This window comes from Gavialis gangeticus, unplaced genomic scaffold (assembly GCF_001723915.1).
Source record: "Gavialis gangeticus isolate Ggan-Ray unplaced genomic scaffold, GavGan_comp1, whole genome shotgun sequence".
NCBI lineage: Eukaryota > Metazoa > Chordata > Crocodylia > Gavialidae > Gavialis > Gavialis gangeticus.
This window is the reverse complement of record NW_017729032.1, coordinates 32,573,684-32,587,721: the sequence shown is the minus strand read 5'-3', so window position 1 is coordinate 32,587,721 and position 14,038 is coordinate 32,573,684. Positions and strand designations below refer to the sequence as shown.

The following is a 14,038-nucleotide window of genomic DNA, read 5'->3' as shown; positions in this document are numbered from 1 at the left end:
ATGGAATTAAGGTTTAAAATATTTTTAAAAAATTAAAACTACGGCAACATTAATATTCACAAATGAATCCCGCTATTAAAATAGGTAGTATAAGAGAAAGTAAAGATATTTTAATCATACTCACATGATTTGAAATCTAATTCTCAGAATTTGTATGCAAACTTGAACTCAGATATAAACAGAACATTACATTTTAGCATTCTGATGTCATAATTTGGACTCATGACCTCAATAAATACAGACTATCCTTTATATATTTTCAAGTGCCATGTAAGCTAATAAAAATGTTTCATTTGCTTTCAGACCCATGTCCATTTAGTGCATCTAAACACACTGCTTATATCATAGAAAGCACTGGTAGCCTTGTTTTATTCAACATTTAAACTTACATTTTATATTCAGGCTTCCTGGCAGGAGGCTGTGCAGGTTGAAAGTGGAGTATAAGAATTCCATAGCTGAGAAAACTGAAATGAATGAGTGCCACTTTGATACGCTGGCAAACTGCCTGCTAATATGATCCTCTCTCTGTGTCTGATACAGATGTGAAATAATGGACATTATGATATGGTTAGAAAATAGTCATTGTCCATAAGCACTTACATATTGGCTAAGTCCCCATGCAAATGATTCCTGTCCCATTTTATATCATAGGATCAGTTAATGTATACAGAAAGGACAGCTAGGTTTTGTTCTTCTGGTAAAACTCCAGAGCAACTTCACAGAAGCCAAAAGAATTACTCCAGATTAAAGTGAGCTGAGTTAGATGAGAATTAGAATGTAGATATTAATTTTTTAACATAAATATCAAGTAAAGTAGCTATATGTTCTCAGGTAGAAAAACAGTTAGTTCCTCATTCTTTTACCTAGCATTTCAGAATTTAAGAACATAAAGAATCTTAGCCTGAAACATTATGGATTTCTTTCTTATCTGAAATCTACCTCTATCCCTCTCTCTTCTTCTACTCGCCTCTTCCATACACAGTGCTGTAGAGGAATCATCTAACCAATGTCATGATTTACCTAAACTGGAAAATGGCCAAGCCTTCTGTAATGTTTGGCTGAATGCTATACACAAGAGGGAGAAGGAAATTCTATAACCACTGCATTATAAATATTGAACATTAACATGTCATCATCCCTGGTCTCCTATTCTGCAACACTGCTTACTCTGCCCAGGCACCTGCTACATCAGTAGTCTACAGCAGTTTAATCAAATCTGCTCTCAGACATACCGGTTCAGCACATGTAGCATCAATGGGAATCTTGTACAAGCTTGAGACAGGAAGCTGACCCTTAAACTTTTATTTAAACAGTAGCATCTTAATTGTAATCCTTTTTTCAGGGGGGTGGTTAAGGACTGTACCATAAATAAACACTTCATTAATTGTAGATAATTCTGGTCAAAGTTTTAAAAAGGTGTTGTCCTCCTTTAAATCAGCTGTGGAAGAGGTTGATATTAAGACTAGTAAAACAAAATTCAGATTTAAGAGCAACCTGAAGGTTTACAAGAATTTAAAAGGCACATTATAAATTGAATTAAGCTTTAATGGTGGGCAAATGTTATATACAACTTAGATTCTAATTTACTTACATGAAGGTTGAATACCAAGGTTTTACCAGGCAGGGGGTTCATTACCTAAGTGTCCTTTCTTTTGCAAATCTTCCCTCTAGGCTACAGATAGAGCTCTATTTAACCACAACTCTCAATGAGGCAAACAGCACTGGCCTTTCCTATAATGAGTAGAAACATGTAGTGACTAGTCCCATTAATTTTAGGGTGTCAGAATCAATAAATATCAATATGATATGTTGTCTATTTAACAAGAAAAGGGGACTACAGAAACATAATATGAGTTAGAGCCTGGCATTACATTTTCCACCAAGCTAAGTCCTGTGTATTGTACAGTCTAATGGGAAATGACAATATAGATTTTTTAAACTTGGATAGAGTTTCTTGAGTTACAGGTGTTGGGCTAGTATAAATGACATAGTTCTATTAAAGTCCGTGTACTCATGTCAACTTACAGTCATTGAGGATTTGTCCCATTATTAATATTGTGATATAAATCTTTCCTCAACTCTTTTGAAGATAGGAAATTAGCTTCATTTAAATGGGTCTAAAGTTATGGTATGAAATCATGGCAGCCCATGTTATTTTGGGGAACTGCTTTTTTCAAACCTAAGCTTTAGTTTCAAAAGTGACTTAAGAGCTTAAGCCTTCTTGAAAGACTGTATCAGTTATAAATCCATTACATGGTGCTCTGGAAGGCAACAGATAGTCAGTAAATCCACAGGAATGGATGATGAGAGACCTTTCCTCTAGCTAGCTGGATTTAAGATACACATGGTGAGGGCCAGCAGGTCTGCTAGGCAAGCACTTCTTTTTGTTAAACTTTAGTTTAAAAGCACAGAATAGAGGTAGGAGGAATTTGTAAAGGCCTAGTTCCATAAGATGCTAAGTACCTTGTGAGGACCTTTAAATCCCACTGATGATATAGTGTCTGTACTATACTGTACGACTGTGACACAAACTTGGGATTCACCATTCTGGGTGTGCTGATTACCTGAGTCTCTTCAGCACAGCACCTTCTGGCCATAGAATAGCAGGATAGATGAGAGGAAGTTTTTCTCGCTGAAGAGCATGGAGTGCACTATGATTTAAAGTGGAAGGTCAGTTCAGGTTGCTTTTTCTTTTTTAAACTTTATATAAATCCAGAAGGATACTCTCTTTGAAGGATTGACTCATGTACTACAGTTGCAGTTTGCAGCTCCTAGCACTACAGCAAAACCACAGGTTGCATCATCCTGCACTCTCTGCTAACTTTGTTGTTCGATACAAAATGAAAGGAAATAAAGGCATTATTCAGAGCCCATTGAATCAGTGGAAAGAATTTCATTGACTTAGATCATATAAGATTGCACATGGAGATTTACTTCAAAAGGAAGGGATTTTGTAGAAGATAAATGCCAATACTTCTATCAAGTCAAGGATTAATTTGGGCATCTTTATTAACCGTCCCCACCAAAAAAACCCCTAACAAATACAGTTGCTCTGCAGTTTCTATATTATACTCCTTGAAGTTTTTTACCTTACCATTCATAATTCCTACTATGATGTAACATCATTAGATCTCCTGATGTCGTGTAGACTATGGTAGGCCTTAAGTTGCTTCATGGTGACATGGTATATACCATGTGCTTGCAGTCCTTTAACCAAAGTTTGGGTGAGAAGAAGAAGCAAAGGAAGTGATGAGGTCAGAGGACATCATAAGGTATGAACCATTTTGGAAAATTTAAGGAAGAAAAAAAAAGGGTAAAGGTCACTAAAAGTCAATTACAGTAAAGGTCAATTAGGGTGATTTGATGCTAGAAAAGGCTAATTTTAGACAAGATATGGAATAAAAATGGGTATATGAATATTAGAGTAATACCTATTAGGAATATGTGTGTGTGTATTAGCTTATTTGTGTGTATGTATTAGCTTATTTAGTAAGCTTTTTTATATTGAGCCAGTCAAAGAGTCTAAAAATCTAGGTTAATCTCAGAATTTGTGCTCTTTATCTTTGACCTATGGTACTTGCAGAATAGCCCATCTGCAGGTGAACCAAGATAAGAGCTCTTTTAAAATTTAATTTGAAACTTAAGTGAGAAGTCCTTTCCCCTAACATGCTGACCCCATTAGGGGCTTTTAAAGACTTTAGGAGCTAAGGAAATTAATTTAATATTCTCTCAAATGTTAATAGGATTATTTCTCTAGATAAATGCATATGTAACAAATTTTACCAATTTGCCAGTCATTTGCTTGGCATGCTTTAACTGTGCTGTTTGGTCATTTATATAATCTGTATGTAGTTGTTATCGTTGCTATTAAAATGTATCTACATTTATGCTTGCATTTTATTTTGGCAGGACTAGCTCTTCTAGCGCTTCTCAAAATATATTTGAGGATCAAGACATGTTCTTTTCTTTTCCCTGTGCACTGTATTTCCACTCTCCTCTTCCACTTTTATACATTCATTTCTCACATTTTCCTCCATGTGGCTGCTTCCTAGCCTCTCCTTCCCTATTTATTCCCCCTCCCCCACCTCATTGCTTCTGTAGTTTCCTGGTGCTTTTCAATCTCTGTCCCTTTCAAAACGTTTTGTCCATCTTCTCTGTTATATCCTAGGATATTCTGCTCTTCCTTTATCTACTCCTTCCATGTAGATCCCAATGACTAATAAACACTATTAGAAAAAAAAAATTCAAGCTAGCGAACTCATTACCCTGCTCTGAAGCATTACATTCTGTTCTGTTTCTTATATTTTTGCCATGCTGAACCGGTGTTAACATTTACTGTAAGGAAAAACGGAGATATTTTGCATGTCATCTTTATGACATTTATCTTAGATTTAAAAACTTCAATGAAAACATTCGAGCCACTGGTGATTTGGCTGGAGCATTATCAAAAAAAGTGAATGTGAGAATGTTTTGGCTTCCTTACAGGTTTCCTGACAAGAAGTTATAGTTAAAACATGATGCAGTTGCAGATAAGTGCAATCAAACCTTGTATTCACATGCACTTTGGAAAAGAAAATATAGACCACTGTTGAAACTGTACCTGCTGGCCAGCAGAACAGAGGCAGGAAAAACAGGTAGAGAGGACTGACAGCAGGTAAACTGAAGAGAATCAGGACATCAGATCTGAGTAAGTGCAAAGTAGCACAAAGGTTTCTGGGGCATGGGCAGAATAAGAGATTAGGAGGGCTGAGGAACAGAAAAAATACAGTGTCGGAAACTGCAAAGAAGGCTGCATAAACAATTCAGGATTTAGGTGTATGAGAAATCACTCAGGCTTTCCTCACCCAATCTTGTCAGTGTTCTTCAGAACACAGTGGTATGCCGATAGCTTTACGCTACTGGCTTTTAATAGTCTCACTATGTATACACACTTGCACATAAATACATATTGATTCAGCTGATTTGCCCTGGAACATGAAAAATTTCATTAAAAAACCCCATAAATCCATATTGAACAGTACTGGCTGGCAGATGTGTACTTTTCATATCTTAATATTTACCCACCCCAGTTCCTTTTGAGCTCAAAGTAGTTTGTCAAATGAATGCTGAGACAAAAAAAGGCTAAAAAGTTGTATCACTGGCACCTGGGGAAAAAATCAGTTTAAATGAAATGAAGGAAAAAATTAGCTAAACCTTATTTAGGGCATTATTATCTCAAGCTAAAATGTGTAGCTGGTGTGAAGATGAAGGATTAAGCTACTTCAATTTCTGCTAGGGCATTTCAGTTTTCAGTAAAGGTATCATGCCACTTCAGCATCTGATAGATTAGGTGGCAATTCATAGAAATCATAGAAATAATAGAAAAGTAAGGTCACAAGGGATTTCCAGAGGTCATCTAGTCCAACACCCTCCTAAGGCAGGAACACCCCTATAAAATCCACTATCTAACTTATTAGAAAAACTATGCACTCAACCTCAATACAACCACAAGTCATAATACCTTAATCTGTCAGAGGTAAAGCAGGGGGACCTCAGTAGCTTTGCTGCTGCAAAGGTTGTTAAAACACACTCAAGAGATCCAAGGAAGAATGCCATACCCCTGCTACAGAGGAAAATAAATCCCCCCACAGTCCATACCAATCTGACCATGGGGTAAAATTCCTTGCTGACCCCAAATATGGTGATCAGTCTGATCCTGAGCTGGGAGGCAATACCCTCTAGGCAGAATCTCTGGGTTTCAGTCCCATCAGGAGTACTGGCACACTCCAGTCAAAATCCCTAGTCTTGGTATGTTGGATATTCGGATAGAAATTGAAATGTTGTGAGCTGTGTTAGTTAAACAGGGAGTCCCTGCCCTTGTATAAAGAGCAGGCTACAACTGTGAGGAAAAAGAGCTGAGTTCCTCCATCTTCTCCTTGAAATCCATGAAAAATATGCTAAGCCAATGTGATTCACAAGAAAACAAGGCTGATGCTTGTATTTGCCTTTGCTTCTAATTCACTGCAGCTAATTTTGAAAGGCTCCAGCCATGCATTGCATGATTAGGATCTAATTCAGGTATTTATGGAAGAGAAAGTTTTCTCAGAATTGACAATATAATTTCTAGCAGGAACTTGTTAACTGATTAGCACATTCCATTTGGGAAACTTGCAAAAAATGCAAATATTTTTGCTTTGACAGTAATTGCATACATCTCAATGTTGATCTCAGTTACTAGCCATGTTGCAATACTAGCTTGGTGCTTTAGTTGTAGGCAAAACCCCAGCAGATGCACCAATTACTTTACATACTGTTTACCCGCTTTTGGTGACATTGAGGCTAACCTTGGAGTCACCTCCCCCGCTGCCACATTCTCCTTTGTCGTACCACCATTTGTTTTTCAATTTGTCCAAGAGGCCTTGTTCATTCAGTTTTAAAACTGCGAGGTTAACAGCATTTCTTGAAACGATAAAACATATTTTGTAAGAAACTGAACAGCTGTTAAGATGTTAGAAGGAATGAGGACTTAAGCGCTTTTATAAGCTTCATCCACATACTAAATAAACCTCTCATTTCCATATTATAAAACCCCCTACAGTATAAGAAAATTTGTTTATTTTCAAGCATGAAAAGTATGACTTTTTTAATGGCTTAGCTTTTAGCAAAAAAATGAGATTTCAATCAATCAACTAAAACAGTTATGTGAGCATATTTACAAAATAAGGTTTTTTTCTGACTGGATATCATTAAAACCATCAGCTCAGTGCTCAGCAGCTAAAAGGCAAATAAAATATTAGGAATTATTAAGAAATGAATTGCAAATAAAATGGAAAGTATCATTATCCCCCTTTATAAATCCATGGTGTACCTTAGATACAGTGCCCAGTTTTGATTCCCACTTCTCAAAAAGGATATAGAAGAGCTAGAGAAGATATAGAGAAGGGCAACAAGGACGATCAGTGGTATGGAGGGTCTTAAGGAAAGACTTAAGAGGTTAGCCCTATTCAGTTTTGAAAAGAGGTACATGAGGGGGGACATGATAATAGTAATTGGTGAAGAGAAAGTAAATAGGGATTTCTTATTTATTTATTTACTTATTTTTGGAGGAAAAGTGCATCAGTAGCTATTGAACATGGGAATTAGGGTACAGCTTCTGAGTTAGAACTTCCTAGACCTTAAATGCCAAAGGCTGCAAGTGGGAGAGGAAAAAGGGAAAGATCCTGGTTCTATGCCGTTCACTCTCCCTTTCAGCATCCACACTCTGGCATTGTGAGACAAAGGATACTGGGCAAGATGGACCTATGGTCTGACTCAGTAAATGGTAGTTATGTTCCTATGTTCTCATTTATACAAGGCTAATTTGATTCTGTTTTAACTTTAGAATATCACCACTTTCAAAACAAGCTCAATATAGGCCTAGATTTTTAATAGACAGGAAATGGTATTTAAATGCCATATTTTAAAAATCTAAATCTGTACTGTATAGTTAGTTCCACAGTTACTGCATATTATCCAGAAAACCTACATGATTATTAATCCATCAAGGCATATATACTGTGTTCATTACATTTTATGGAAGTTTAATACTTTATGGGATGTTAATTATGTCCCAGCCCCCTGCCCCAATTAATTTAAAATTAATTGCTAAGTGGCACAAAGCCTACTGCTAAACCCCTAAATCAATGTTTACTCATAAATATTAATAATAAACATTTATATAATGATCCACTTGTTCAAAGAACTTAACACATGATGGCATTTCTTGTATCTCAGGGAGCCCACAAAGAGCTGCATGCCTTTGAGATGTGCACCACACTTCTCTGCAGGCAAAATCTGACTAGGGCTGCCTGCTCAAGTGGAGGGTTTGTGGAATAATGGCTCTGCCTACTTTCCATCTCCTTTGGGTGGGTATTCGTACCCAGGTGGGCAGTATCTGTGAACTGAGCACAGGGTCAAGGTAAAATAATTCTTTGTACTCTCACCCTGCTCTGCACATCTTTTCACAATTCACAGAAGAAAAGGCAATGTCATTATTTCCATTGTCCAGAAAATGAAAATGAGGCAATACCACCTCTATGGGATCGTCCCCATCTTGACCCTGTTGAAACTTATCTGTGGAGGATATACAGTGGAGAAAGACTTCTGTGAAGGCAATGACCACATTCACTTAATTGCCATCCGTCTCAATGTTGTGGAATCCTTTATGCAGGATTTAAGAGAAGCAACAAGTTGGAGAACATTTGGAAACAGAGCTCTGGCAGGGTTGCTGGTGCTAAGAGTCACAGGGGATGAGGAGGGTAGGCACCTGGAGAGAGACCTTCAAAGAGTTGCCTATAATTCCACAGATCTAAAGGAACCCTCTGCATGGAGAAGTACCTAGGCTCCACAGATGAAAAAAGTATAACAGAAACTATAGCAGCGCTGACTCATGACATTTTCCATCTCATTGGGTGCGTCTACACGAGATGCTTTACTGTGCAGTAGTGTAGTTTGCTACATGGTAAGCATGTGTGTCTACATGTGCACATACTTACTGTGCAGTAAACCTCACTCATCATGACACATTTTGCTACCTACAAATGCAAGTAGCAAATTTACTTGCAATTAGTTACTGCATAGTAGTGTTCATGTAGATACCTGACCAGGAGCAAATCTGCTCCCTGACAGCCGGCCACCAGGGGGCAGGAGATTGCTCTCTGCCCCTGGGAGCTGCCTGGTACTGGGGTAGGTTCTGCCACCAGAGCCCAGGCAGGGATTATGTCTCCCTGCCCTGGCAGCAGGGAGCTCCATGCCCCCTGCTCCAAGATCGTGATCAGGGAGTGCTGGTTAAGAGATCCTTATCTCCTAGCCTCCACTTCACCATCACAATTGGAATGTGGGGGGGAGGGGAGGGCTAAGAGATCCTTATCTCCCAGTGCCAGCTCTGTGACAGTGGGGCCGGGGCTGGGACATCCTTATCTCACAAATGCAGAGCTGGCAGAGAATCTCCCAGTGCTGGCTCCTCTGTTACAGAGCTGGCATGGGGAGCTCCCTGCTGGTGGGAGCTGGGGATCCTGTTCCCTGCTCAGCGCCATGATCATGGAGCAGGGGCTGGGAATGGTCCTGGGTGGGGTAGGTCCCATCCTCCTGCCCCAGTCCATTGGTGGGGCAGCTAGGTGCTTGCTGCCTTTCTGGTGGATCAGGGCAGGGGGGTCAGATCTGCTCCTCCCCTCAGCTCTTTCCAAGTCCTCTGTCCTCAATCAGGGAGCTGGGGACAGGAGCTCCCTGCTGCTGGGGAAGCGGGACATTGTCCCTGCCTCTGCAGCAGGCAGCACCCTGGGGGAAGGGTGCAATTTCCCAGCCCTGTGCAGGAGACAACTCTCTCCTGGCTTGGTGCTCCCTGCCAGCCCCTGGTCAAGGACCTAGCAGGAGCCTATAGCTCCCCCTGGTGGTGGCAGGCACTAGTGATGAATAGGGGGTGCCTGCAGGTGCATATGTACCCACTGAGATTGGCCATGCACCCCCTGGAACTGCCAGCCATGAAACTGGAAGTGCTGGTGGAAGTGCACTTCCAGTTTTACCGCTAGTGGTTCTGGGCTTGACGATTGGTGGTTCTGGGCTTGACAATTTTGCCCCAGGTCAGCAATCTGGTGCCCAGCCAGTCTCAGAAGGCACCAGTCACCCATGGTGACAGGGCCTTATTGCAGGGCCCCAGGAAGCGTGAGAAGTTTGCTGCTGTTAGCAGCAAATCTGCTTCTGCTTCCACTTCCCTGTACATGTGGATGCCTGCTGGGGAATGTTTACTCACAAGTAGTTTACTCATGAGTAAACTGCTCCTGGATCTAATGCATGTGTAGATACATGCACTTAGGAATAGATTTATAACCCTGTGGGCATGTCTACATGTGCACATTTAAAGTGCACTAGCCCAATTTAAGGTGCACCCATAATGCACTTTAAAATGGTGATTTTAGCCTATTTGTGCCTAAATTTGATACCTGATTTATACATAAAGTGGGTATCAAATCTAGGCATGAATAGTTAAGTCACATTAGTGCACGTGTAGATGTACTAATGCACATTAACACAGTGTATGTCAATGGAAAGACACCATGTTAATGCGCATTAGCATATCTGCACATGTGCTAATGAGACTTAGCTATTTGTACCTAAATTTAATGCCTCTTAATTCACATTAGCACATCCGTGTGTAGAAGCATGCCTAAATTGGCTTAAGCAAAGGCTCATTAAGTTTAGGCACATGTAAATACACATGTAGAAACGCCCTGTATGGAATAAATGACTATTTTAGAACTTCTCTCTTCTTTCTTTTATTGCCTGATAACAGCTTTTCATATAAGCCATTCTTGGAACCTAGACACATCCATGCTGGCTAATTATGACATTTTGGAAACTGTTTGTAGCAGAAATGACCTGAGCCTGTTTTCTTTGTAGTTACAGTTATATTAGATTGCCAGTATAGATAATGTAATTGCCTGCCTGTTCCTGAATCTGAAAAGAGAGAACTGTAGGCCAGAGTGGGAGTGATAACAGACTGCTCCTTGTGGATAAAGCCTTAGAGGAGAATTTAGCAGCCAATCTGACAAATGTAATTTTATATAAGTACTTTAATTATGGTTCATGATCTAGGGGGAGAGGTGACAATTGGATTGAAATTGTTCATTTGTCCCTTTCATTCCTGGAAGCAATTGCTTCTGAACCACGAGTATGTACCATGGGTTTCTAATTAAACTTTTAGATTCAAAGGTTATGCTTCTGGCCTGCTTGTCCCATTCATAAAGTTATCATGATGTCCAATCCCACTATTCTTATTCAGCAAAAGTTCCTGTTAACTTGAATGAACATTTTACCTGAGTGACAACTTGACACTAGTGCATATTATTTGTTTTGAAAACATTTAATGTGTAGGGGCTCAGGATGCTGTCAGTGACATCAACGATAATACAGTACTGCCACTTATTTCAACTGGAGAAAGTGTTAACTCAGTGTTGGAGTCTTGTAATCCTCATACTGGGCAGCACTGACATGAACGCTCCCCTTGAGAAAGCAACTATGTATTAGGGTTGCAGAGCCAGATCTGCATTAAAGATAAGTGGAAGTCCCTGGTATGAAAATAAGGTACATCTCAAGGAACAGTAAAAAAGGTTCTGATTCAGCAAGGTGTTTAAGCAATGGCTATGTACAGATGAGACATTTCTACTGGGAGAATTGTTGCTTTCTCCATGGAAACTATAAGTGTACATGCGTTCATTCAATTTCTGCCAAGGGAGACATGCCCCCTCTGGGAGAAGAATCAACCTGAAAGTTTTTTCTTACAAGAGAAACTCTCTTGCAAGAATCAATGTGTGTAAGATACCCTCCTGATCTGGTGTTGGAGGGGAAAGAAGCAGCAGAAGAATGTTCCCTGCCTTTTCCCTAGATGGGGAATACCCACTTTAGGGAATAGGTTGGGGTCTTTCTCCCACTATTCTCCTCTCTCCTGAGCTGGCCTGGGAGGGGACTGGAGTGGCAGGGGCAAAGTCTCCTAACTCCTCCCCAGACTGCGGTCCCTGGTCTGAAAAGCAGGTGGGAAGTGTTGCTTCATTTCTTCCTTTGTTCTACTTCTGGCAACAAGAACCAGAGTGGGGGAGTAACTGATCCTTGCCCCCCATCAGCTCTTCAGATCAGGAACTCCAGCCTGAGGAGCAGGCAGGAGGTTTTCCCTGTGGCTTCCTCTGCAGGCAGCATTTAAAGTCCACAGGACTGTGAAATGTAAATGGCAGAGCTTCCTCCATCCCATTTCACAGCCCTACAAGCCTTGAACATACTGCCCACACTGCCCAGCTGCAAGCACATCTTACACACGTTTAAATCAGATTTGCCTGATAACAGTATAGACAAACAAGGTCTATTTTGTTATTTCTAAATGCATACTCATATTTCATATAAACCATATTAACCAAGGTGAATGTACACAATATTATCTCTACACTAAAGACTCAATCCACTATCTGTTGATGGAGCAAGGAATACTTTGGCTTCAGTGACAACTGGTAAAAAAAGGACTTAAATCCTAAAATCCTTACTTAATTTTTTACTCTGTCTTTTTTCAGGAAAAAAAACACCCCATTGACTTCAATGAAGATTTTGCATATGGCCTGAGCAAAAATGTAACAAGAACTTTAGCCTTTTGCCTTTAGTATTGTAAAGATTGACACATTACAAGATTTTTCAAATTAATATTCATACATAGCTATTTCACCAGACCATTCCAGGGCATCGCTATCTCAAACTAGAAAAAAATTACTTAAAGATTTTAAAAATAAAACTACCTTTAATTTGCATCTTGACAAATATTCCAAGTTATCCCCAAATATATTAAAATTAATGAGGAAAAAATCTTTCCCAATATTTTAGAATAGCTGCAGCTGGTTGAATAAGCCCAAAACAAGTAAAAAGAACCTATTCCTGAGAGGGTTATTTAGCAGGGTATTTAGCCGTATCCATAGACAGTGTCACAGCACAACAGACGAATGGAAATAAAAAGGATGGACAAGAAAATGAGGATTTAAGCTGCAATTATTGCCCTGAAATTAAATTCTATTGTTTATAAATCTAACACACTGTATGTCTTGTTATGTTTAGTAGGCCATGTAAAAACGGATAGTTTCACACTGTTCTTTCTCTTGCTTTGTTATTAGATTATGACTCAACATGTGAAAATTCACTGCTTCAGCCTTCTTGAGGAATAATAAAGAGATTCTTTGCTCACGCTACAGCATCTTGTGAAGGAATGTGATTAAGTAGAAATCTCTCAACATGCATGATGACAGTTACTTTCACTCAACAATAGACTTGAGGCTTTAGGGCCAGATTTTATCATCCTTATGCACACTATATAGTTCTTTACTTAACTGTAAAGTACTACCTAACATAAGCATGAGTGGCAGAAGCTGCTATCATTAATTAAAAAAATAGAGCTGAATATTAAAGTCCTCACTTAGGCAAATCTCCTATTTGAGACAATATTCCATAGTGAAGACAACCAGAGATTTATGAGAGTAAGGATTAAGTAGTAGAAAATAAGGAAGTCTTTTAATATTTGGTACATTATATATATTCTGCATAATTATGGAAATCTTCAGAAGCATTTTATTAATAAAGAGAAAACAGAATTCTTGGATGCAATGCACAAAACTGTTTACCTAATTCTGGCTCCTTATATCATAGAATCGTAGAATCAATGAGTTGGAAGGGACCTAGACAGATCATGTAGTCCGACCCCCTGCCATGGGCAGGAAGAAGCACCGGGTGTGGCAGGGGTCAAAAGACCCCAGCCAGGTGCCTATCCCGTCTCCTCTTGAAGATTTCCAGGGAAGGTGAGAGCACCACCTCTCTGGGAAGCCTATTCCAGGCTCTGGCCACCCTTACAGTGAAGTAGTTCTTCCTAATATCTAACCTAAACCTATCCTCCCTCAGCTTGTGGCCATTGTTCCTGGTGACTCCAAGGCAGAGCCCTGGTGAACAGACTTTCCCCGAGTCCCTGCTGCTGGCCCCTGAGAAGATTGTAGGCAGCCACAAGTTCCCCCCTCAGTCTCCTTTTTCGGAGACTGAAGAGATTCAGGTCCCTCAGCCTCTTCTCATAGGGCTGGCCACAGAGGCCCCCAACCATACAAGTGGCCCTCCTCTGGACCATCTCCAGGTTTTCCACGTCTCTCCCGAAGTGCGGTGCCCGGAACTGGACACAGTACTCCAGCTGCAGCCTGATCAGCACCACATAGAGGGGGAGCGAGACCTCTCTGGACCTGTTAGTGATGCCCCTGTTGATGCAGGACAGGGTGCGCCTGGCTCTGCCTATTGCTTCGTTGCATTGGCGACTCATATTTATCCTGGAGTCAATCCTTACTTCAAGATCCCTCTCTGCCTCTGTGTTGCCGAGAGGGTCAGCCCCTAACCTATAACCATAATGCTGGTTCCCTCTCCCCAGGTGCAGTACCCTGCACTTGTCCTTGTTGAACCGCATCCTTCTCAGATCCGCCCACTTCTCTAACCTATCCAGGTCTGCCTGGATGCGGTCCCT

At 40.2% G+C, this 14,038-nt stretch overlaps 1 protein-coding gene across 3 annotated transcripts in view; it reads right to left on the bottom strand.

The window, feature by feature from the left end:
* The window catches only part of GRIA4 (glutamate ionotropic receptor AMPA type subunit 4), a 521,444-nt gene that overhangs the window by 23,163 nt on the left and 484,243 nt on the right, over positions 1-14,038 (bottom strand). The window contains exon 14 of one of the 3 annotated variants that reach the window (XM_019525166.1): positions 6,324-6,438. The exons of the other annotated variants lie outside the window; for them this stretch is intronic. Within the exon in view, the coding sequence (XP_019380711.1) occupies positions 6,324-6,438 (115 nt within the window). The remainder of the gene's footprint in view (positions 1-6,323; positions 6,439-14,038) is intronic. 3 annotated transcript variants of the gene reach the window in all.